The sequence below is a fragment of the Terrapene carolina genome, unplaced genomic scaffold, assembly GCF_002925995.2.
Source record: "Terrapene carolina triunguis isolate 2854851 unplaced genomic scaffold, T_m_triunguis-2.0 Scaffold231, whole genome shotgun sequence".
In the NCBI taxonomy this organism is placed as follows: Eukaryota; Metazoa; Chordata; order Testudines; family Emydidae; genus Terrapene; species Terrapene triunguis.
This window is the reverse complement of record NW_020664582.1, coordinates 16,740,103-16,763,393: the sequence shown is the minus strand read 5'-3', so window position 1 is coordinate 16,763,393 and position 23,291 is coordinate 16,740,103. Positions and strand designations below refer to the sequence as shown.

General features: G+C 39.9%; 1 protein-coding gene across 3 annotated transcripts in view; it reads left to right on the top strand.

The window, feature by feature from the left end:
• The first annotated feature begins 3,106 nt into the window (after positions 1-3,106).
• Positions 3,107-23,291, top strand: part of AKAP10 (A-kinase anchoring protein 10) — a 34,528-nt gene continuing 14,343 nt past the window's right edge. The window contains exons 1-7 of one of the 3 annotated variants that reach the window (XM_024211221.2): positions 3,107-3,262; positions 13,157-13,204; positions 14,531-14,612; positions 15,483-15,665; positions 17,806-18,363; positions 21,741-21,839; positions 22,864-22,948. In XM_024211221.2, coding sequence (XP_024066989.1) covers positions 15,584-15,665; positions 17,806-18,363; positions 21,741-21,839; positions 22,864-22,948 — 824 coding nt within the window. In that variant the 5' untranslated portion in view covers positions 3,107-3,262; positions 13,157-13,204; positions 14,531-14,612; positions 15,483-15,583. Of the gene's footprint in view, positions 3,263-13,156; positions 13,205-14,520; positions 14,613-15,482; positions 15,666-17,805; positions 18,364-21,740; positions 21,840-22,863; positions 22,949-23,291 lie in introns of all 3 variants that reach the window. The other 2 variants (XM_024211220.1, XM_024211219.2) reach the window with 2 other exon arrangements.

Genomic DNA, 23,291 nt, shown 5'->3' with positions numbered 1-23,291 from the left:
TTGTTTGCCAGGAGCTGTGATTTTAGGGGTTCTTGCTAAGGGCCACGTTTTTCTTCTGGATTTGCTCACCATTTGTATATTTTGGCTATTATCAGCCTCTTGTATTGGGTGTTGATAATTAATTTAATTTGGTATTTATAAAATGCTCCTCTCGGATCTAGTCTCTGAGCACAAAAATATATCAGAGAGCACTGCAAAACAAGTTCACAATAACAATGTTAAAGGGAAAGAATGAGTTGCTAAGGGGTGTTGATCAGGAGCTGCATCCTGCTCTAAAGATGGCTGCATTTCAAAGATGAGTGAAGAGATGCTTCTGAATCTCTTATGTAACCCACAGGTTGTGAGGTTTAACTAATTAATATTTGTAAAGCAAGTTAAGATCTTCAATAAAATAGGTTATTTATTATTATTGTTGTTGTTTGTTGTTATTATTATTTATTTGTTACAGATTTTTTTGATGGGACAAACTTCAGCATCATCATGATACCAGGACAGTTACATTGCAGAGTGATGACACTGCATTGGTATATCATGATGCAGTGACATCACAGAGTATCACAGCTTCCTCCCATGCATCTTTACAATATGATGATGGAAGTTCTGGATGCTTGTAATGTCCTATAAGCTGGGCTCCCAAAGTGCAGGTTCTCCCCAACTAAATCAGGATGATCCTGGAAAAAATTGGGCAGATGCATTGTAGAGTAAAGGGCCTTAAAAGGAAATCAGCATCAAGAGCTGTATACTGGAAAACTTGTAGCTAATGCTTGTCCTCACTTGTTTCTAATGATGAGGTGTGCCGTTAAAGGGACTGAGCCTGTGGTTTATTCCGTGCTCTGGGTTACTGAAATGCATAGCACTGAACTGGTTTTCTGGCACTCATCACAATTATTAAGTGTGCTTTTTATATAAGGTTTGATTCAGGGGAATCTTTCACCTTGTGGGATCTTGAGGAAGCCAGTTCCTTACTCTGTGCCTCAGTTTCCCCATCTGTAGATGTGAACTGCAATAAGAATACAAAGCTATCACACAGGGTTGTATTTGTTAATGTTTGTAAAGAGCCTTAAACTCTTCTGGGCACTCTTGGAATACAAAGTATCATTATTTTATTATTATTCTACTTCCCATTAATTGTGCTTGTCATCCACGGGATATTATATCCTTTCATTTGAGGATTTTTGAACTACTTATAAAAATCTCAAGCAGGATTTGTGTAATATCTGAGACTGCACGATGCAATTAAACAAAGGTTTGGGTTTTTCTAAGGTCCACCCTTCAAACTTCTACTTAAGGATTTTCCCATGTCCAAAATGGACATTTGAGCCTGCAAACTTTATTTGTGTTGCAATATTTGTATTGCATTGAATAAAAACATTCTACTTCAGGTCATAAGCCAGATGCAATAGTATCCACTGTAGCCAGTGACTACTGACCTTCAGGGTTTGTTACGATGTAAGATCTTGGGCCGCAATCCTGCTAACACATAGATAGTGCTTAACTCTTTGCACTGCAAATAGTCTCATTAGACTAAATGGGACTACTCGTAGTGTGTTAAACTAAGTACATACTGTATGTCTTTGCAGGATGGGTACTTTGCAAGGATAGTGTAGCAATCCCGGTGAAAGATGTTAGCATCAACTGAATCCAGAAGCTACTATTACACCTACATTGGGGCTTGGCAGAATCTTATCCAGAGGCAGGCTATTCCATAATTGTCCATTATGGGGGTTTTACACTTTCCTCTGAAGCACCTGTTACAAGCCACTATCAGAAAGAATCTGTTGATCTAGATGGACAATTGATTTGATCCAGAATGGCAATGTTTATGTTCCCGTGTGGTCAGAATTAGATTCTATACTTCTCAGGGCAGAGAATTTCATTCTGTTGTCTCAACTGTTTGTAAAGGACTTGGTACCTATACAGCTCTTTAGAAATAATCATGGCAATGTTGTGTCGTAACTCTAATGTCCTTTGTGGTAGAGAAGAAATAAGATTTGCTTGTCTGAATACAAAGAGGGTTCTGGAGACAGGTGAACCCTTACTAACTGACACAGTCTGTGCGGCCTAATGTCACAAGTCAAAGTATCTCTAAGTTCTGGCTAAGACTAGGTAGGGTGGGAACTCTTGCTGGCTATACAACACCAGTATATGGGCGTTTTGAGACAAAATGATGAAGCCACGTTGTGCTCTGATGACATTTTGACACAGCATGGAAGCACTGTGAGTGCCACAATGACGCTACTTCAGTGTGATGGTGTAGTGTGGCAAGAACAAGGATTTGATCCATTGTGACGGCACATGGCAGTAGGGTTGCCAGCCCTCCAGGATTGTCCTGGAGTCTCCAGGATATAAAGATTTATCTTTAATTAAAGATTATGTCATATGATGAAACCTCCAGGAATATGTCCAACCACAATTGGCAACCCTACATGCCGTGATGATGTGTTGACATGGCACCATGGCCCGTGTCAGTGGTGTTTTGAGACCAAGTGATGCTGTTATAATACAGTGCGATGACATCACATCTCAGCATGATGACTTTTTGACCCAATGGGACATTACATCATGGCACCAGGACACCTTGACGCAGCATGATGCTGTTACATCAAAGCCTGATGGCATCACACCACAGCCAGGCAAATGCTACATCATAAAGGTGGAGTTAGCCCCACAGCAGAAACTGACATTTTCCTTCTCCGCCCCCCCAGCCTTGTACGTGAGGCCTAAGCCCCAATTTCCTGTGTCTGGGGCTTCTTGCCCTTATCCAAGATGGCTGACTGGGCCTAACTCTCTCTGGCGCCGTTTGCCCTTATCCAAGATGGCTGACTGGGCCTAACTCTCTCTGGAGCCTTCTGCCCTTATCCAAAATGGCTGCCTGCCCTAGGGGCATTTTGCCATTATCCAAGATGGCTACCGGCTCTGGGTCCCTTTGCCCTTATCTAAGCGGGCTTCCCGTACTTAGCATGGCGGCCTGACGCCCAGGCAGCCATCTTGGGGGAAGGCAAGAGGCCGCGGGTATTGCCGCGCCGCTGTTTCCCGTGATGCCTCACGAGCCCCGCTCTCCTCTCTCCTCCGTTCCCCCCGGAAGAGGGAGCTTGGCGGTGGCGGTTGTTGACAATATGGCGGCTGCTGGCTGCTCCGCGGGAGGAAGAGGCGGAGGGAGAGGAGCCGGCAGGAGGAGGAAGGAGTCTCATTCATAGGGAGCCCGGCCCGCTGCTCTCCCCCCTTCCCCGCCCCGGCACCATGTCCTTCTTCAGGCGGAAAGGTGAGGGGGCCGCCGCCCCGGGGCAGCAGGGCTAGCAGGGCCATGGGGGTGGAGGCTGCGGGGAAGGCGGGGCAGCAGGCCTGAGGAGGGAGAACGGGGAGGCAACATAACATGGGGGCAGGAGGGGAGGGGAGGGGAAGGGACAGGCATGGCGGTGGGGAGGGAACATTGAGGGGCAGGAGGCCTGAGGAGAGGGAACGGTAGGGGGCGGGAACATGGGGGGCAGGAGGCCTGGCGATATGGGCGGCTGTAGGTGACAGGGAGGGAACTGCTCTTTCTTCGGGGCACGTAGAGAGGCTGAGGTGTGGGACCCAGGCCTTTTTGCCCTCTGGGGTACAGAGGAGGAGGCAGGACCTTGGACAGGGGATTGTAGGAGCCTCCCTTCCCTTCTCCCAGAGAGCCAGCCTGCCAGGGGTCTGCACCTTCTTTCCCCTCTGGACACCCATTTTCTCTCCCCTTCTCTGCTGTCAATAAGTGCTTCCCCTTCCATGTTTCCAGGGATGTCCGAGATATGATGATGTCTCTGATGAAGACTTCAAAACTATTAAGCATCTTATTGAAGCATGCAGTGCAAACAATCCTCAAACAAGGGAGTTTAAAAAATAATCTGAAATGACTGAATCTTGCTCCAAATGAGGGGGATCTGTCAGCTCTGCTTTCAGTAAATAACCCTGACTCCTTCCCACCCTCCACCCCACCAAAATAAAAAAAAGGCATGGGTTGGGGTGTTATGATGGGTTTAAACTCCTTTGTTTTATCCTGGCTGCTGCATCTCAGAGTGAGATGTCTGCTGCAGTTTCTCCTTGCCTTGCAACAAGGATCTTGCTGTGACCTCAGGAAATCTAAGCGTATTTTGAAATAGATCCTGGTTTTAAACCTTGGTGATGCAGCTAGCAGCTTCATTCACTGGGGTGGTTCTCAGAATAGTTGTAACTAGCAAGGTCAGAGTTTGCATTTTCTTAAGGAAAGCATGGTTTAACAGCTGTAAAAAAGATAACTATTACATGTTGCATACTTCTTGTTTCCTCGTTAGGTAGACTAATACAAATAAAATTTTGCATTAATCCACTCCATCTTGTTAAATTTTACCAAATTAAAATAACACTTGCATGATATAGTAAAACACAGCATATTAGCTATTTGTATTGTGATAGTATCCTAAAGCCCCAAGCATCCATTGTGCTAAATGCTGGACAAAAGCACAGATGATACAGTCCTTGCCCCAACGAGCTTATTATACAGAAGTTACGTAGCATAACTCAAGATATTAATATTTTAAGAATCCTATTTTCCTGATTCCTATTTTTGTGCAATGAGTACGAGTAATCATTGAGTTAATGGTTTAGATCAGGGTTTCTCAAACTTCATTGCACTGTGACCCCCTTCTGACAACAAAAATTACTACATGACCCCAGGTGGGGGAACCCAAGCCTGAGCCCTGCTGCCCTGGGTGGGAGGGCCAAAGCCCAAGCCCCACCATCCTGGGTGTGGGGGCCAAGGTGGAAGGCCAAGGGCTTTAGGCCAAGACTGGCGGGGTGTAACCTCGACCCTTGCTGCCCAGTGCTGAAGCCCTTGGGCTTTGGCCTCGGGCCCCAGCAAGTCCAAGCCAGCCCTGTCGACCCCATTAAAACAGGTCCCGACCCACTTTGTGGTCCCGACCCACAGTTTGAGAACAGCTGGTTTAGATTTTGTTGCTGAATTGGTCTAAAAGCAGTCAGTTGAAACATAGAGGGTGTTTTGTTTTTTTAACATATGGGTGCTAAATTCCTCAGTTCATAATCAATCTCTAGAGAAGTTACATCCCCCAAGAAATGTAACTAAACCTTCCTGTGTTAAGAAAATGAGGTAAAGAAACTAACCATTATTTTCATTACTTGAAATAAATGACATGCATTCTGGGTTTTACAGTTTGAGCTATTCTATATAATTTCATTTACAAAAGATGAATCCCTTTAAGACAAATAGTAGAACCTTACTTTTACCTGGAGTAAGTCTCTTGTACTTTCAGTTCAAAATATACAATCAGAGGTGCTTACATTTTGATTGGGGAAAAATATTTTCAGCATGCTATTAGTGTTTGGGGACTAAAGTCTGATCCTGAAAGCTGCCAAGAACTCTCAAGTCCTATGGGAGCGCAGTAGGTACTTCCTAGAATTCTTGGTGTTCAACAGCTTTCTATAACAGGCTATTTTTCAATCAGCAGAATTTTCTATGTTTAACTATTCTTCCGATTATGGTTGATTAGTCAGTAAGTGTGTCCAGTATCTGACACAGAAAATGGGGGTATCTGGATAATAACTGAAAATGGCTAATAGACAGAAGGTAACAATATGACTTAAAATATAAGATTTTAAAGCCAAATATGTTTGACATTTTTCAAGTCGATTTTATAGTCTTACTACTTCCTTGTTCCTTGAAAATAAAATAATCCTGTCGGTATTAGTGGTCTGAATCATTAGAAAATGAATGTTGTATAACAACACCTCTAATTTGCACAGGCTCAATGTTTTTTTAAATGGAAATCACTTCCACATTTGAAGGGTAATCCAGGTGTTTTATTGTGTGTTAGGCAGTCTGTGTAAAAATCAATCTTGTCAACCTGTGATAATACTGTAGTTCAAGTAGTAAAACTATCATTCCTTCAAGAGCTTCTACAACAATTAAGTGGCTGATATGAGTCTCTTGTAAAGTGTCGTGTTACGGAAAAATGGATCCAAACTGCATTTTTTGTTTTGGGAGAGTGAGAAGATTTTTATAAGTTTAGATAGCAGTGTTCATTGGCCAGGCTCATATTTTTCACATATGACTGGAAGTACTTTACACGTTATTACAAGATTTCAAGGCCAAAGTAGCAGCACTAATTCTCTTATGTGTGGGGATTAGTGCAGTAGTCCTGGAAAAACAGTTTTAACCCCCCACTTTTCATGGGAGAAGTTCCAGAGATGCCATGAAGTCCACCACAGACTTTGCTGTTGTCATCAGTTATTACGTGGAAGGTGCTCAGATACCATAGTGATGGGCAGCAGCATGAAATCCTAATATAGATCCAGCTGTGAACTAATGGTCAGATACAAAATGTTCTTCAACTCTGTACACTGAAGTATTTTTGTATGCAGTTATTTTTATGTAGGCTCTTGTATGAAATAACCTTCCCCAGAGTAGATAATAAAGTGAATTGTGGAACAGGTACTCTGTCTTGATAAACTTGTATGGAAACAAAGTGAAATCCATCAAAGACAAATGCAAAGAGATTCTTATAGGAAGGAATAGTCAAATGTAAAATAGAGGGATACTGATTTTGATAGTACTATGACTAAAGGGATCTGAGATTATTGGTTTTAGCAGAAGTGGCTGAAACTAAATGTGATAGTGCAACATTATTGCAAACAAAACCCAGTTCTTCTAGGTTGCATTAATAGAAATATCATATAACTAAGGCTGTGAGTTTGTCACGGAAGTCACAGATTGTGTGACTTTCCGGGACCACCGCAACTTCAGCAGCCGCTGTGGCTGGCCCGGGGCTCGGACTCCTGCCCTCTGTCCCCCCCAGCAGCAGGAGTTTGGGTGTGGGAGGGGGTTGGGGCGCAGGAGGGAGTGAGGGCTCTGGGTGGTTCTTACATTGGGGGACTCCCCCAGAAGCGGTGACATGTCCCTCCCTCAGCTCCTAGCTTTGCGTACTGCTTCCGCCCGCAGGTACTGCCCCCACAGCTCCCATTGGCTGTGGTTCTTGGCCAGTGGGAGCTGTGGAGCCGGCGCTTGGGGTGGGGGCAGCGCACGGAGCTAGGAGCTGAGGGAGGGACATGTCGCCACTTCCAGGGAGCCGCAAGGAGCCTGCCAGCCCCACCAACCCCCCCCTCACCCCATCTGCACCAGCAGGTGTCTCCCCCCAGCACCAGCCCCGAGCACCCACAGCTTCCCCTGGGCCCCGCCCCAAGCACCTGCGGCACCCCTGACCATCCCCCAAGATTTAGTCAGGGGTATATAGTACAAGTCATGGACAGATCACGGGCCTTGAATTTTTGTTTACTGCCCGTGACCTGTCCATGTCTTTTACTAAAAAATACCCGTGAGTAAAAACGTAGCCTTACATATAACACAAGGAAGATTGTTGGTCTGCTGCCCTGAGAACTGATTAGGCCTGAGAGAGCTGCTTTCAGTTTTGGATACTGCATTTTAGGGAAGGTGTAAATTGGAGGTGTTGGAGAAAACAAATAAAAGGTTTTGAATAACCCCCAACATCCTCATTTGAAAGCCAAAGTACTCTGTCCAAAATCAGTATAGTTGGAGCAAATTGCTATAGTATTTTTATAAGGGACTAAGTTGGGAAAGATGAAGAGAACGGGGTGTATTTGGTGAAAACTGAGGAGGGAGAGAACTGTCGATAAATATCTAGAGAGCTTATACATGGGGAAATAATAAACTACATCTTTAGTTGATGAAGATGGGCCGTAAGGCAAGGGGCTAGGGAAGTTTAGGGTTGAATAGTAGAAGGAAAAAAAGTAACTATAAGATTTGTTAGGCATCTGACCCAGCAGCCAAAGGAAATTATAGAAGGTTAGGAAATTCTCATTAGTGAGGATATTCAAGGCCAAATTACACACCATCTATTATCTTAGAAATAATATAAACAGTCCTGCCATGATGTAAGAAGAGTTAACTGATGCACATATAAAATGATACAAGACAGCTTACATTTGCTCATCCTTCTTGGCAAACTGATTTTTCTCACTAAATATATTAAAATTCTTAGACCTTGTATGGCAGGCTGCACCTCAGCCTGCCTCTTAGTCTTCAGAATTTACCACTGGCAGCCTTCATTTTCAATCAGACCTATAACCCCTAATGTACATGGCTATTGTTGTTGTTCAGAATTGGCTTCAAGCGCATGATATGACACCACCTAGATTGGCTGCAGCAGGGTGAAAGCAGAATTCATGTAGTGATATTTTACTCCTTGAAATGTAGCCTATATGCATGTACTATCATTCCTATATCTATAACTATTGCTTTGTAAATTTGTTCTGCTTGCTGCTGACAGTGATACTAGAATACTTAAGCATCCCATGTTGCCACTTAAGTAGAAGGTGACAATTTGAACTACGTCATATTACAGGTAGTAAGGTAATAACTAGTTAAAGAGTAACAAACTTATCTTTACAGAGAAGTTGGCATGAAAGAACAATTAACAGTCTTTAGCTAAAGCAATTAGACAATGGAAGACAAGGGAAACTGAGTAATCGCTGTCACTAAAGGTAGCTGAGACTGGACTTGATGGATCAGGTATTGAGAATGATGCTATTCTGAGGCAGTGTAACAAATTACATTTGTTAAATATTACTGAGCTAGAAGGGATATGTGCTGATTTTCCCAGACAATTTTCATCTGGACAATAATGTTCAATAATCTATGTAAAACCTAGTCATCTTAAATATTTTAATGTCTACAGTCATGTATAAATTGAGGGTCTACATAAAAAAAAGTGAAAACAAGAATCCCAAGTTGCTTAATCAAGGTTTGAATTACTCTATTCCAAAATGAAAGTGCTAACCTCTAGTATAAATGTAAAATGCTGAGTTGCCAATTCCTGGGTCAGCATCATTTATACTTCCCATTCTAATGGCTGTCAGACTGATGCTGCTGCATTGACTATTGTGCAGAACAATTATATAACTGGAGATTGAAATGCCGCTCTAAAATATTTAAAATATTTCAATTGGGGTAAGAGCTTTTTTAAAATGTGCTCATATTTTGCAATGTAAAGACTTGATTCTAGTAGTTATAATTTGTATAGATTGTACTTGGAAGATTTTCAAGGCCAGAGTTCCATGAATGAGCTATTTGTAAGTAATCTTTTCAGCCTGTAGAGGCCAAAGAAGTTTTCACTGGTAGCTTATGCACTTAAATATTTATTTAAATGTAACTGGAAGTTACAAGCATGTTTTCAATATCACTTTCATTTTTAACTCTGAGTCCTAAATATTTTGGTGACTTCATAATTTTTTGCCTAATTGACCTTTAGGGGTTTTTTTTTTTTTTTTTTTTTTTTTACAAAAATAATTTTTTTACAGCCATAAGATGCAGATTTTTTTCGACTAAGATATCTCCCTACAGTACTTATTTTGTAGGCACTTTGCAAACAGAGAGACAGTTCCTGCCCCTTGTAGGCATTTTGCACACATAGAGAGACAGTTCCTGCCCCAAACAGCATACAACCTAAAATGTTCACCATAAATACCAAAGCATGTTTTAAATTCCATGGTAGAATGCTAATATATACTAAAAATTGTACCACCTAGATTTAAACCAATCTTTTTTTCTAGCTAACCACACCAATTACTTAGGAATCATCTATACAAAGTTCACAGCTTGATAGAAAGCATCTGTCAAACCTGTCATCCACCACAATTAAAGCATTTATATCTTAACTATGCTGATAAGTCAAGTTTGTAATAAGGCTGCAGGTGATGGATGTGCAAATATCCAAATGTTAGATTATTTAGATAATACTATCTGTGAGTTATGTCAGGGCATGGGGAGGAGGAGACATGTTTGACCTTCACATCCGGTGCTCTGTGAGGTCTCTGAATTCCCACACATTTGCCATACACTTCAATTAACAGTACTGTGTTGTTAGAAACTGAATACTCTTTTGGGCAGTAATGCAAACTGCAGGAAGTAAATATGTGAAGAAATGACTTGAATAGATGAGGAAGCTGACCTTGCATGTGCTGTAGGTGAAGCAGAATACAGGTTCCTTTTCTTCATCTAGGGTTTTTGTATTCTGCAGATAGTGATCACCCTTCCTAGGATAATGCCATTGTCCCATGTATGGATGCAGGGGCCAAATTAAAATTGGTGATGGTCTCTTAAGTGAAGATGCACTACGTTTCTAGTATTTTTTTTTTTAAATCACCATAATCGGGAGGGGGGTAAATTATTCATTCCATCTAAATAAACTCAAGTCATCACTTTCTGTTTGTTTGTTTCTTGGTTAAGCTTAAAAATTAAAAGGTAGTGGTGATCTCTGTCTATACACCAGTGGCAGGATATGATGGCCCCCTACGTGGATGCTTAAATATAATCATCAGAGCTCTAACATATCTTAGCAAATGCACAGGGTCCTTATAGTAGTGTAAAATGCAGGTTTTTCTGCCTTTGGCATGAGAGGCTTTCATTTCAGTCATAAGTGGTTCCGTCTCTGCTGGTAGATTGACCTCTTTTGCTTTACTAAAGAGATCAAATATAGCCTTAGTAACCAAATAATTCTGTTAAGATTGCTGTTCAGAAATCTAACAACAATCATGTTCTTGGTATTGTTCCTCTGTGAAATGTTTCTTGTTCCTCAACAGTGGGAAGGGAGACTCAGGTTTGCCATTCTTAATTGATGGGGTCCCTTGCTGAATAGGGCCACAAAGGACTGAAGAATGGAATTCTTGCATGCACCCGTTTTACACTGTTACCACCACAACTAACTTTGAGATTATTTTTGCGTAAGAGCTTGTGAATTTTCCTCTTGTGCAACATGTGTAGCATGCAGAGTTTGTGAATGGGATGCATGCACAAAGCGTAAGTAATTACTACTTGTGTTTTTTGCAGTGGCGCAAAGTGCTTGATCTTGGGAATGCTGGAAGTTGCAACTACCATGCCAAAGCTCAATAGCACCTTCGCCTAGTAAATTGGTCAGAGACTGTTTTGAGGACAGGCCTTTAAAGCTACCAGTTGAAAGAAAACATGTCAAGCAGAAATGCATCTTGGAGCAAATAGGCTGTGGCACATTGCCCTTTTTTTGCTGTCTTCTATGGTGCAAGCCATTGCTCAAACACAGTGCACTTTGTTAATATGTAAGACTTTTGGCTTGCTAAATTACCTTTTTATCTCTGGTCCCTGGTAAGATTCTATATTTGCAAATGTGCAGCAAGATACATAACATGACACAGCAAGAAAAGTGCAGATATACTTGTGAAATTGTGATCTATTTAGTCAATTTACTAATGATCTTAGACATTTTAAATATATTTAACTCCTCTGTGGTCTAATGTTCAGTATCGAGGCTTCTGTTATTGTTTGTGTCCCAGTTGTTTGAATCTAAAGATAAATCATCCATAAATAAGCCCTCTTTTGCTCTCCAGGATATGTAATGATAGAGTTTTTGGGAGTCATGAACATATTGCTTTTTGTCATTGAAAGTTACATCTTCTAAATTTATATTTTTTGAGGTCAGGGAGTGCAGGTGTCAGGAGTTGGAATAATTCTCAAAACCTTGACGTTTTAGACAAGTGGGTCCCACTCTCTCACTAATTTAAGTATATACAGTTTAGGGACTTGATCTGATAAAAGTCCTTTAGGGTCATTAGAGGTCCTGGGTCCTAATGCAGAATTGGCCAAACTTGAAAATCTGTAATGAATTAAAACTTGAGTCATCCTAAATATCTCAGATGAAATCGATTTTACATGATCTAATGTAGTCACTAGTGTAAGTGTAGATAGAAGTAATCTGCACCTGTTCATTGCTGAAGCAAACGAAAATCCAAATTTAAAACATTTATTAAAGCTAATGTTAAATTATATAATATACAGGTTAAGAAGAGAGTGTCTGCACATCTGGGTATAGTGTTTAGATTATCCACAAATACAAAGTTTGTTTTTAAAGTCATAAAATACATATAATGCTTAATCAGCAATAACCCAAATTAAGGTGAATCCGAATACTCGGGTACATCACTCATGAAAAGTTATACAGAGTTGGCTGTAGAAAGCAAATATAGGAATGAGTGTAGATTTTCCCTCGGTAATTGAGCATATTACTTGCTTTCTTAGCCAATGGAAATGTTTGCTGGTTTTAGTTTTGCTGGTATTTTTTAGTTTTGCTGTGAATGGACTGGTAAGTAGGTAGACATGTATGTGTCTTACTTTGACAAAGAATCAAGCTGCGTCCAAAAACACCTGTCATAATGCTACATAGAACAGTTTATTTGGTTGTATTGGTATTATCCTAAAATAGTAACCTATTTCCCCCCCCCACACTTCTGTATTATGAGATTAGACTTTCCTTTTACACATGCCAGTGTACTTTTTTTGATTATCACTGATAAATTTATTATTTTTTCAGTCATCTTCTTTATGTCCTCCTTCAGTCTTTATGCTTTGTTCTATACTGTTCCTTATGTTGGGGCTTCCTCGTTCTCTTCTTTCAGATTCTTCCTAAAAACTTCCACATTTTTCCTTTACATCTGTTGTGCTTCAAGTTCAGTCAACCATTGTATTATTTATATTTGATCAATATTGTTTGTGTCAGAATTATACTTATTGTAAATTTCTATATCGCCTACTGCTGTGTAAAGTCAGGGGCAAGGACAAGCTCCATTTATGTCTATACAGCACTGGGCACACTACTGGTATTCAGATAATACTGTGGGGATATAATTTTTCCAAAATTGTGTGCTGTGTGTGGTTCACTGAAAACATCTGCCAATATTTTGTTTTAAAATGCAACTAGTTCATCCTTTAATTTTGTTTGAAAACAGTTTACATTTTGAATTTATTTTAAATAAGAAATCAGATAACCAATCTTGTAGATTGCCTAAGTTGGTTTAAATTACATAATACACGAGCTTTGCGGGATGTTTGTATTAATACAAATCTTTTAATTTTTGTGAAATGTAATCCTTAAGAATGAATGACTAGATTTTGTATAAAAAGCTTAGCATCCCCATCCAGCTACTGGATGTATGTGTAGAGTTGAAAATAGCAAATATATTTTAAAACAAAAAGGAGCTTATTTGCTACTTTCATTACCCACCAAGTCCTGAGTTTGAGATTTTTATATTCTCCTTCAACAGTCCATGCCATCACAAACCTGAAATAGCTTTTTACTCCTTCCTTTATATTTTACAGTGAAAGGCAAAGAACAAGAGAAGACCACAGATGTAAAAGCAATTAAAAGTAAGCTCAAGATTTACTGAACTCTATGGAAAGACCGTAAGATCCACAACACTGCCATATTTTTGTAACCAGTTGTTCATTTCCTTATCACTGAAGAGGAGCACACCTTGTACTAAAAAAAGTAAATAGTTAATCTGTCTCCAGGTGGCCTATAGTAAATTGAAAACTAATCTTTCCTGATAACTATCATCTTACCAGATCCGGATGCATGGAAAGTTATTAATTCTTTCTTGGGTTTTATTCCAAAATTATCACCTTGCAAATAGTGATTATTCCTTATCTGCAGTAGTTTGCTTTCTGAGGTTTTTGGGAGCTTTTTTCTGGTATGTAATTTATTTTGCAATTTTGATAATGTGACTTTGCATTGCCTAACTTACAGAACAGGAGGCTAGGTTCTGATTTTGCTTTTACTAATGTAAATATGGAGTAACTCAGTTGAAGTCAGGAGTGCCTTCAGCTTACACCAGTGGAGTGGAGATCCAAATCTTTTTCAGAAAGAGCAGCTACCCTAATACTACACTAAATAGTATAGAAATTTTGTCGTCGTTACATGACTTAATGTAGAAAATTTTCCTGATTTGTTGGTAACACTCTGTTAAGCCATGGGAAAACAACACATCTAATTTGTCAGTTCTTTCAGTTTTATACATGTTCACTTTTTAGTTCAGCTTCCCTTGAGTATTGCTACAATCAGGGCCGGCTCCAGGCACCAGCATTCCAAGCAGGTGCTTGGGGTGGCAATCTGCAAGGGGCGGCAGTCCGTGTGTTTTTTGCCGCTCCAAGCAGCGCGCCGAATTGCCGCCGCGGACGGCGGGGGCAGTCCGTGTGCCGTTAGGGCTGCACGCGCGTTTCCGCGGCGGTGGCTTCTATGTTCAGCTGCCCGCGGGGGCAATTCGGTGGCTTCTGTCTTCTGGCTGAAGACAGAAGCTGCCGCCAAATTGCCGCCACCGCGGAAATGCGCATGCTGCCCTAACGGCACACGGACTGCCCCCGCCGTTCGCGGCGGCAATTCGGCACGTTGCTTGGGGCGGCAAAAACAGTAGAGCCGGCCCTAGCTACAATAATTAAGCTGCTTTTATGTGCCTCAAATATAACTTTATTTCAGTACTTTATAAAGTGTTACCTGGGCTTTAAGAAAAGTGTACAAGCATCTTTGAGCATGTTGATTTATCTTTGAAGCAGTACAAGAAGCAAAGTGATCCTAACCAAGTTAGCAATTATTAGTCATGACTACTTATTAGTTCAAGCAGATTGCTAAGGAAAGGCTATGACATGGCCACTGTGTAAAGTAAAATAAAACTTCAAATACAATTCAGTTTATTACAGAACAAGAACTGCAGATGTTGAGCAAAATGGGAGCAGCTTCCTTGTTTGGCAGAGCACTCTTCAGTGATCTGCATCATATGAGGTTAGAGATTTAACACTATCTAGAAGTTTTAGAATAGGTATTTCATCCTTAGAGTTTATTAAACTTAAATTCTGCTTATAATAAAGCTAGGAGCCTTAAATCTAAATCAGAAAGGTTAAACCATTATCAGATGGGTCTCTTTTTCTACACAGTGTCCTCCAGCAAGTAATCTTCAATTGCTGTGGTCAGCCAAGCAACTAGCTGCTTCCCACAGGCTTGGAAGAACATGTGTTTTCCCATTCCTGTCTGCGATACATACCAAAGGCTTCTTGGAGAATAGCAAGCAGAATTTCAGTACCAAATATTTCAATTCAAGGAAAACCTCCACATATCTTACAAATTATTTCCAGTGACTACTTGCCAGAATCAGGCCTGTGTTCATGTTTATTCAGTCATGTACATTCAAACAAGTGGAGAGGGAGACTATACTTACCCAGAGTTGTAGATTAGATTGTATTCTCTACATAGCTCATTTAGCAAAACAAAACCGTACAGCCATAGATTAAAAGTATAGAACAGACCACAAATCCTCAACAGGTAATTGATAATTACGTGAACAAGATCAAATCTAAATGTAAACTTAAACATAGAGTCCTTATTATCTGCTGAACAAATGTGATAAAGGAGAATGGACAACACTATAAACGGGCTAAAGTGATCTTATCTTTGGCGTGGAGAACCCACTTATTTCTAGTACCCCTGCTCTGGTCAGATTATTAAGCAGAGACTGACATGCTGTACTACAAATGGTGTTGTAATAAGGATGCAGGTGAGCTAACACTGTAACTCATCTCATGGTACTTAGCATGGGATACTGTGTAGAAAAGGTTGCAAGTTTTTTTCTTTTAATCATTGTTGTCTTGATTCCAGCTGCAATACCAGTACATTCCCCTCAAAGAAGCACTAGAAATCATGCCTTGCTGGAGGCTGCAGGACCAAGCCATGTGGCAATTAATGCCATCTCCGCCAACATGGACTCTTTTTCTAGCAGTCGGACAGCTGCTCTTAAGAAACAGCCAAGTCACATGGAGGCTGCACATTTTGGAGACCTAGGTAAGACTTTGCTGTTCTCTAATATAGGTGAGCCATATCTTTTCATATCCTATGAATATTATACGTGCTGACCACTAGGACAAGTTAGCATTGAGGCAAGTAGCATAGTAAGGTTAAGAAAATTAGACTCAAGAATAGTGTCTAAGTTACACTACAAAGAGTAAAATAACATGGGCTATCCATTCAGTATAAAGCATACTTGTTACCAGTTGGGATCAAAAAGAAATGTGCCGTGCCCTATAGTTATTTACAGTAAAGTATATTATGAAAGTCTTGCACCTTCCTATAAAACACTATTGATGGCACTGTCAAAGAGGATCGCACACTAGATGGGCTATGGGTCTGTTCCACTGTGGCCCCTCCTGTGTTCCTTCATTACAGGTTCCTCCATGGGTATGTGTTAATTTATCTCTAGGCTTAGTACATCTGTAAATATTAGATTTCTGATCTCTCACTTTTTGTTTTCCGTTTAGAGCTCTTTTCATCACCAATGGGCTCTCTATAAATGGATTTTTGGGTTGGCTATGGTGAATTCCGATTATACTTAAAAAAAAAAAAAAAATTGAGTCGTTCTTTTTCTTCAAACTAAACGTTGTGGCCATTTGTGCTGCATGCAGTACCTTTGTACTCGACCTCTAAGGCTACTCTGACGGTGTCAGTTTGTTTTTTATTAAGACACTGGAAAATTTCATTGGGCTAACCCCAGAGTAGTCACAAGCTTAAATACCTAGGTTCTTAAATTGTACTCATTGTGGTATCTTACATAGAGGCTTGAATTTGCCATTCTCTAGGGCCATAGATCCTCAGTGTTGGTAGTCACCAGCCTGTAACTGAAGGGGGAAGAATCAAAACTGACTGGAAGGCTGATGAGGGACTAGCCCCCAGCTTCCTGAGACCCCCTCATTTTTGTTGTGCCTCGTGTAGCTGCTGGCAGGGTGGAATCTAACACCTACTGCAAGAGAGAATTTAAAAAAAATAAACACTAAAAAGCCCAGGTGGTGTCTCCTACCTGGAATTACAACAGCAGCCCCCGCCAACTGATTAGGTAACGGGCTACAAGGATGGTAGAGAGAAGTCCGAACAGGAGACCAAGGCTGTGTTCCTCCTACTCTGTATCCCTGCCAGAGAGTGCAGAAGGAAAGATGTGTGCCTTGTGCATTCCAGCTGCCTCATCCTCTGGGTCAGAAAGAACAACCAGGTTTGCTAAAGGGTAGAAGGCATCCATTATAAAGTCTATTTTGTTTATTTTAATCTAAACAAGCCCAAGCTAAGTAATGTAAATCTTGCAGAGTTCTTATAGTTGATCTCTCTGAACCACACAAGCTGTTTATACAGAGCAGGCAAAATGCCATGTAGATTGACCCAACAAATCAATAGACTATTTACCAATATTTTGTAGGCTAGACACTTTTGAAATAGTAACCACTACTGAAAACGCGTTTTTTATATTTAACTTCCTCATTGTACATTGGAATGCTCAACAAACATGCTGTTCAAAAGCCCTTTTGGCACTGCTCACTGTACCATCCACTGACTGTCACAGATTGATTTCACTCATGGATGATGGTGCAGCTTGTGAGCAGAGGAAGGCTTGAGCGTTCAATGTTGCTAAAGTGTTATCAGTGCATTCTTATGGCTTATCTTCAGAGTTTTTTAAAATGCATTCAGAGTTTGAGGAAAGTTAAGGTAGCAGTTATAATGTCATGGATTTAGTATGTGAAAGTATAGAGCATAGGTAGCAGAAAGTGGAATAAGCAAAGTCTGTGTGAGTAGGTTGGTCTTCACGCACTCCCACCTCACATGATCTAGGCATGCATTAGCAAATGGCTGTAAGGATTAGTTGCTTAAGGCTTCTTTGTGCCTAGATATTTGATACATTGGTTGAATAATCAAATTTTTCTGTCTTTTTGACAATAGGATGAGAACTTTACTGGACTGATCAAATATAAATAATATATATATATTTAAATGGTAGGCATTTCCACTTTCCAAGTACTTGTTGGGTAGGAAATGCATTTTACACCAAACTTGTATGGGTACTTCAGAATCCTCTCTTTCTCTCTACCAGTTGCATTTTGGTAATTGTATATCAGATGCCAAAATGTAGAATATTGTGTAAACTCTGATGCTTTTTCTTTAGGCCGATCGTGTCTGAATTATCAGGCTCAAGAGACCAAATCAAGCCTTTCAAAGACCCTTGAACAAGTCCTGCAGGACAGTGTTGCCCTACCTTATTTTATCCAGTTTATGGCACTGCGTAGAATGGAACATTTGGTTAAATTCTGGTTAGAGGCTGAAAGCTTTCACTCCACAACATGGTCCCGCATAAGAGCACACAGCCTGAACACAGTTAAACAGAGTTCATTGGCAGAGCCAGTGTCTCCCTCAGTAAAACAGCGTGAAACCACAGTATCTTCTCCAACTGGATTGCTTGATGAGAGGTTGGAGGATTCCAGCACAGTCCATCTGCTCATGACCAAGACAGTACCAACAAACCTGAATGATAGAATTGGCAACATTCAGAACCACTTGCTGTCAAGCCACGATAGCAATAATGCCAGGATACTTCGTCTTGGGAAGTCTGAGGCAGGGACCCATTCTGTTCCAGCCGAACAGCAAGACTCTTCCAAGCTTACAGTATCAAACAGAAACAGCCCCTCTTCTGCACTAAAGGACTTGTCAGGAAAACTAATGAAAAGTAAGTGCATCAGTGGTTCTCTTACATGGCCAGTTCCTCTGCCTCTTGTCTGCAAGTGGAGGAGTGTGGGAGAGTAAATAAAAACCTTTTTAAAAATACATTTTACTCCGAATGTATGGGTGCACCTGACTGACACATGTAACATTTTTTCAAAGAAAATGGCTAATTTATTGCTAGTATAATAGCTCAGCGTAATGGTGCTACATAATCCTTAATCAAATTTTAGGATTCTCAAAGTAGACCCATTAAATCAGATTTTTTACAATGTAGGTGGATTTTCTTGCAGAAGCAATCCTATTCCCAAGGGAAGGCATAAATGGAGAGATGAAGAATCATCATGTTAAGAGGACTAATTGTGCTAGATTCATGTCTAATTCTGACAATAGCTTCCTCAAGCAGCTTCTCTTATCCTGAAATCCTAGGAAAACTCTTATGAATCTGCAGTTGCTCTAGATCTTATCAATTTCCATTTTAAAGACTACATGCTAACTATTGATAGTTTAATGGACACACTCCCCTAAAGAGAAACAAAAGATGTGGGCTTATTACAATTGGGATAGGTTTAATGTGTTAATTCTGGTCACATTAATACCAATGGACACTGAAGTGGAACCCCTAAAAGGTTATGAGCAAAATCATTCCTGGGCCTGGGTAAAAAGGGCAATTGCTTTGAAACATTTTGTCCTATCAGAGAACTAGCAGTGGCGCATGCTTTCTCTTTTTTAACAATATTGTATCTGTACCACAGAAAATAATGGCATTTGCAGCAGCATAAAATATTTGTGAACTAAGGTAGATGGGTTACTTTGGAAACGACCTTTGCTGAACATTCAGGGATGTATACCGTGTACTTCCATCAGACCACTGAAGTCAATGAGATTAGACTGGTGTAACAGAACAGATATTCTGCTTCGCTGAGAAAAGAAAATGTCTGTGGGTTGGAAAGGTGGATGGGCAGGGGTTGGGGGACGAAGCTAAATGATCACTTTGAAAACCACCTCGTGTTCTATTAACTGAGTCACTAAAGGAACTCTCAGCATTGATACCCTAACAAACAGACCTGCTTAGACCACAGAGCCATGATGGAGCTCTTACCTTAGATTTATCCCATGTAACTTTCTTTAAGATAAATAAAAATCAGACTGCTTCTGAGAATGATACCCTCCTCCCCCCCATATATAATAATATAAAAAAAATTCTCAGTAGCAGCATGGGTTTAAAAAAAGGAAGAATTGAATTCTGAAAGCAGGAACTGTCAAGATACTGTGTAGGCCAATGTTTAGGCTGAACCCCTTTGTATCATTGGAATAAGTCTCTTTTGAAAGATTTGTGTTAAATATTATGCTGTCAAACAGATTTCAAAACCATTACATACTCTGGCATTGTAACTGTACCTACATGAGTAAACTTGTGAAATCAAGGCAATCTCTGTAATGGCTTTTCTATTTAAAAAAATTGTAGCAAAACTTGAATGACAACAGGGAAGTAGGGGTGATAGTTGCCTCGGTCTGGAAGCTGTATAGATTGTAACTTGTAAAATAACATAGATAATTACAAATCCTCTCAAGAATGTGTACGGAAAATGTTTTTGTCTTGGATTTATTTGATCAAGCTTCTCATAATTGATTTGTTCTAATTTGGGGCTCAATCCTTCACACACTTACTGCTGGGAGTAGTCCTTATTACCGTGAGCAGGAGCACAGAAAGTAATTTGATCATTTATGGTAGTAGGTTAGTAAGTGGCATGCCTGTAATCCCCTTCTGCATTTCTCTTCACCCTGCACCTGCCCAGTTATGTGTGTATGTCTAAACAAAAACAAAAAATGAAACATCCCTTTCACAACACATTGTCTGCTTGAGTGTTGCATCCCTTTCCTCTGACCTTTGTCTATCGTGTGTATTTAGATTGTAAGCTCTTTGGGACTGCGACCATTTCTCTCGTACAGCATCTAGCACAATGAAACTCCAATTCTATTTGGGGCCTCTAGTTGCTATTACAATTTAAAAAAAAGGTGGGGGGGTGTTTGCAGGAACTGGGATTCTTTTCTTTTTTTTTTTAAAGGAATCTAAAGGATTTGGGGCATAGATGTCTGAAATACTAGACATTGTCACTGAGTTTGCTGCAGAGTTCATTCAAATTTTGGGGGGTTCTTGACATTTTTGCTAAATGGAAATTAAAATTAGCAAATGGCAATTTTTATTTTTATTTAAATTGGAACAAAAAGATGTTTAATTCTGTTGTTGCTGATTGGATATTCTTGCGTATAAGAGGAGAGGAACCATTTCTAGTTGTAATGTAAACCCTCTGCATAGTATCTGACTCAGAATAGTAATCGTAAAATGATCTTTCTTTCCCTATTCATCTGTATTAACAATTTCCAGTTACCAAAGACAAGCTTGTCAAAAGAGCATAAATTAAGTTTTGTATGTTTACTGAACTCATTTGATCTGAAGAAACTGAACTTACAACTGAATTTCCAGAAGTAAAGTGAAAGTGTATTATTACCCATTAAGGGTTTGTCATAAACAAATTAGTTTTCCAACAGTGTGTCTTAATGAAATATAATATAATTAAATGGAATTTTATACTAAGAAGTGACATTTAGGTTGTGTGTTATTCAAATAGTTTCTGGTTTCCACCTATTACATTTATGGACTTGATTACTTGAAAGCGGAGGTAAGAGAAACAACCCTTTAAGCAAGCTTTGTGTTTGAGGCTAAAAGCAAATGCAGTTCGTGTATTAGTAATGCCAAGCTAAAGATAGGTGTCTGATGTTGCACAGCCTGGTAGTGCAACTTATTTTTTCATTGACTAATTCTTTCAGGGGGTTGTACTTATAACATATTTTCTGTATTTAAGGATGGTGTCTGTCAGTAGGCGTTAGGACAACAACATGGATGAATGACAGAAAATAGGTGCATGGGACCTTGTAGTACTTCCGATACCTCAGTTTAAAAAATACCAGAATTCCACTGTAAGGTGGCAGCTTTCTGCACAACTATAAAGAGGGCCAGAGTTTGGGAGCTTTCTTAGGATTCTTGCTTTACTGAGGTTTGGGGGGGCTTGGGAGATAATATATTCAGCCCATATGGTGAACGTGAGGGATTGGAGAGCTGCACCCCTCTTATTCAGTCCTATTGGCTGGTGCATGGTGTTCTTTCAGTAGCCTGGGGTGTGCTATAACCTGCCTAGAGACAAGGCTGTCATGATAGGAATTGCTGTCCGGAGAATAGAATAGGAAGTTAAAAGGTTGGAGGAGAGAAGAGCCATTTCTCAGTAGATGCTTCCTGTTCCTAAGTGAAAATGCATATCATGTACTCATTTTATAGATATACATCAATGGATCTAAAGTTCAACATGTGTTTTCTTCTTTTAGGTATAGAACGGGATGCAGTTAATACTTTTACCAAATATATTTCTCCAGATGCTGCTAAACCAATACCTATTACAGAGGCAATGAGGAATGACATAGTGGGTAAGAACATGCTGTATTTGATACAATTGACTAGACCCATTGCATCTCCCAAAAGCAATAGCATTGGTATGCAACAGAATTGTGTTTTCACTTTTTATGAGTTTATAACATCAGCAGTAAATAGATTGTAAAATATACACCTAATTACTTCAGAAATCTCCAACTATTTATTAGATTTTTCTATGGTGCTTATTTCTGTAGCATCCGAGCACCTCACATACGTTAAGGCAGTGGTTCTCAACCAGGGGTATGTGTACCCTTGGGGGTATGCAGATGTCTTCCCGGGGGTACATCAACTCATCTAGATATTTGCCTAGTTTTACAACATGCTACATAAAAAGCCTAGCAAAGTCAGTAAAAACTAAAATTTCATACAGACAATGACTTGTTTATACTGCTCTATAGACTATACACAGAAATGTAAGTACAATATTTATATTCCAATCGATTTATTTTATAATTATATGGTAAAAATAAGAAAGTAAGCAATTTTTCAGTAATAGTGTGCTGTGACACTTTTGTATTTTTGTATTGTGTGCTGTGGCGCTGATTTTGTAAACAAGTAGTTTATAAGTGAGGTGAAACTTGGGGGTACGCAAGACAAATCAGACTCCTGAAAAGGGAATAGTAGTCTGGAAAGGTTGAGAGCCACTGCATTAAGGGATTTACCTTCTCAAAACTCCTCTCTAGTATGGAAGTTTTATAATCCACATTATGCAGATGGGAAACTGAAGCATAGAGGAGAAATGACTTTGCTTAAGTTAATACAGGAATGTTTGGGAGAGTCAGGAATAGAACCCAGGTCTCCTGTGTCCCAGTTCAGTATCGTAACCATGAGAATATCCTTCTCATTTTATAGACATTTGAAGTAACAAACTTTTAAAAAAGTTCTTTGAACAGTCAGAACTGGTTAATCCCAGTTGTCTTGAACTGTTGATTTTTTTTCATTAGACTTATCACCAGTGATTTCTTTTAGCTAAATAAACCCAACTCCCCATTAAAGTTGGTCTGGTCTCTTTTACAGCAAAGATTTGTGGGGAGGATGGACAGGTGGATCCTAACTGTTTCGTTACTGCACAGTCAATAGTGTTTAATGCAATGGAACAAGAGTAAGTTGATTCCATGGTTTGGCTTTATCATGTTGTGTGTTCTTTTCTCTTACGCTCTTTTTCAAAAACAGTTTCATAGATCTAAGAATAAACATATTTATACAGTTGATAAGTGAATAGTAACTGTGCTAAGCACTCTGTGCCACCCATTATACTTGGAACCGTCTGTCTTCATGCTCCAAACCCCTTCTACTCCAAATCTGTGATCATGATTGCTTCCCTGAAGTCATTTATAAATGCTACTGCTAGATAATTACACCACTTCCAGTTCATACGAACGTACCACACACTATTGTTTCTTATCTATTTTGCCTTTATTTGACTAGATTTTTAAGAATCTTGG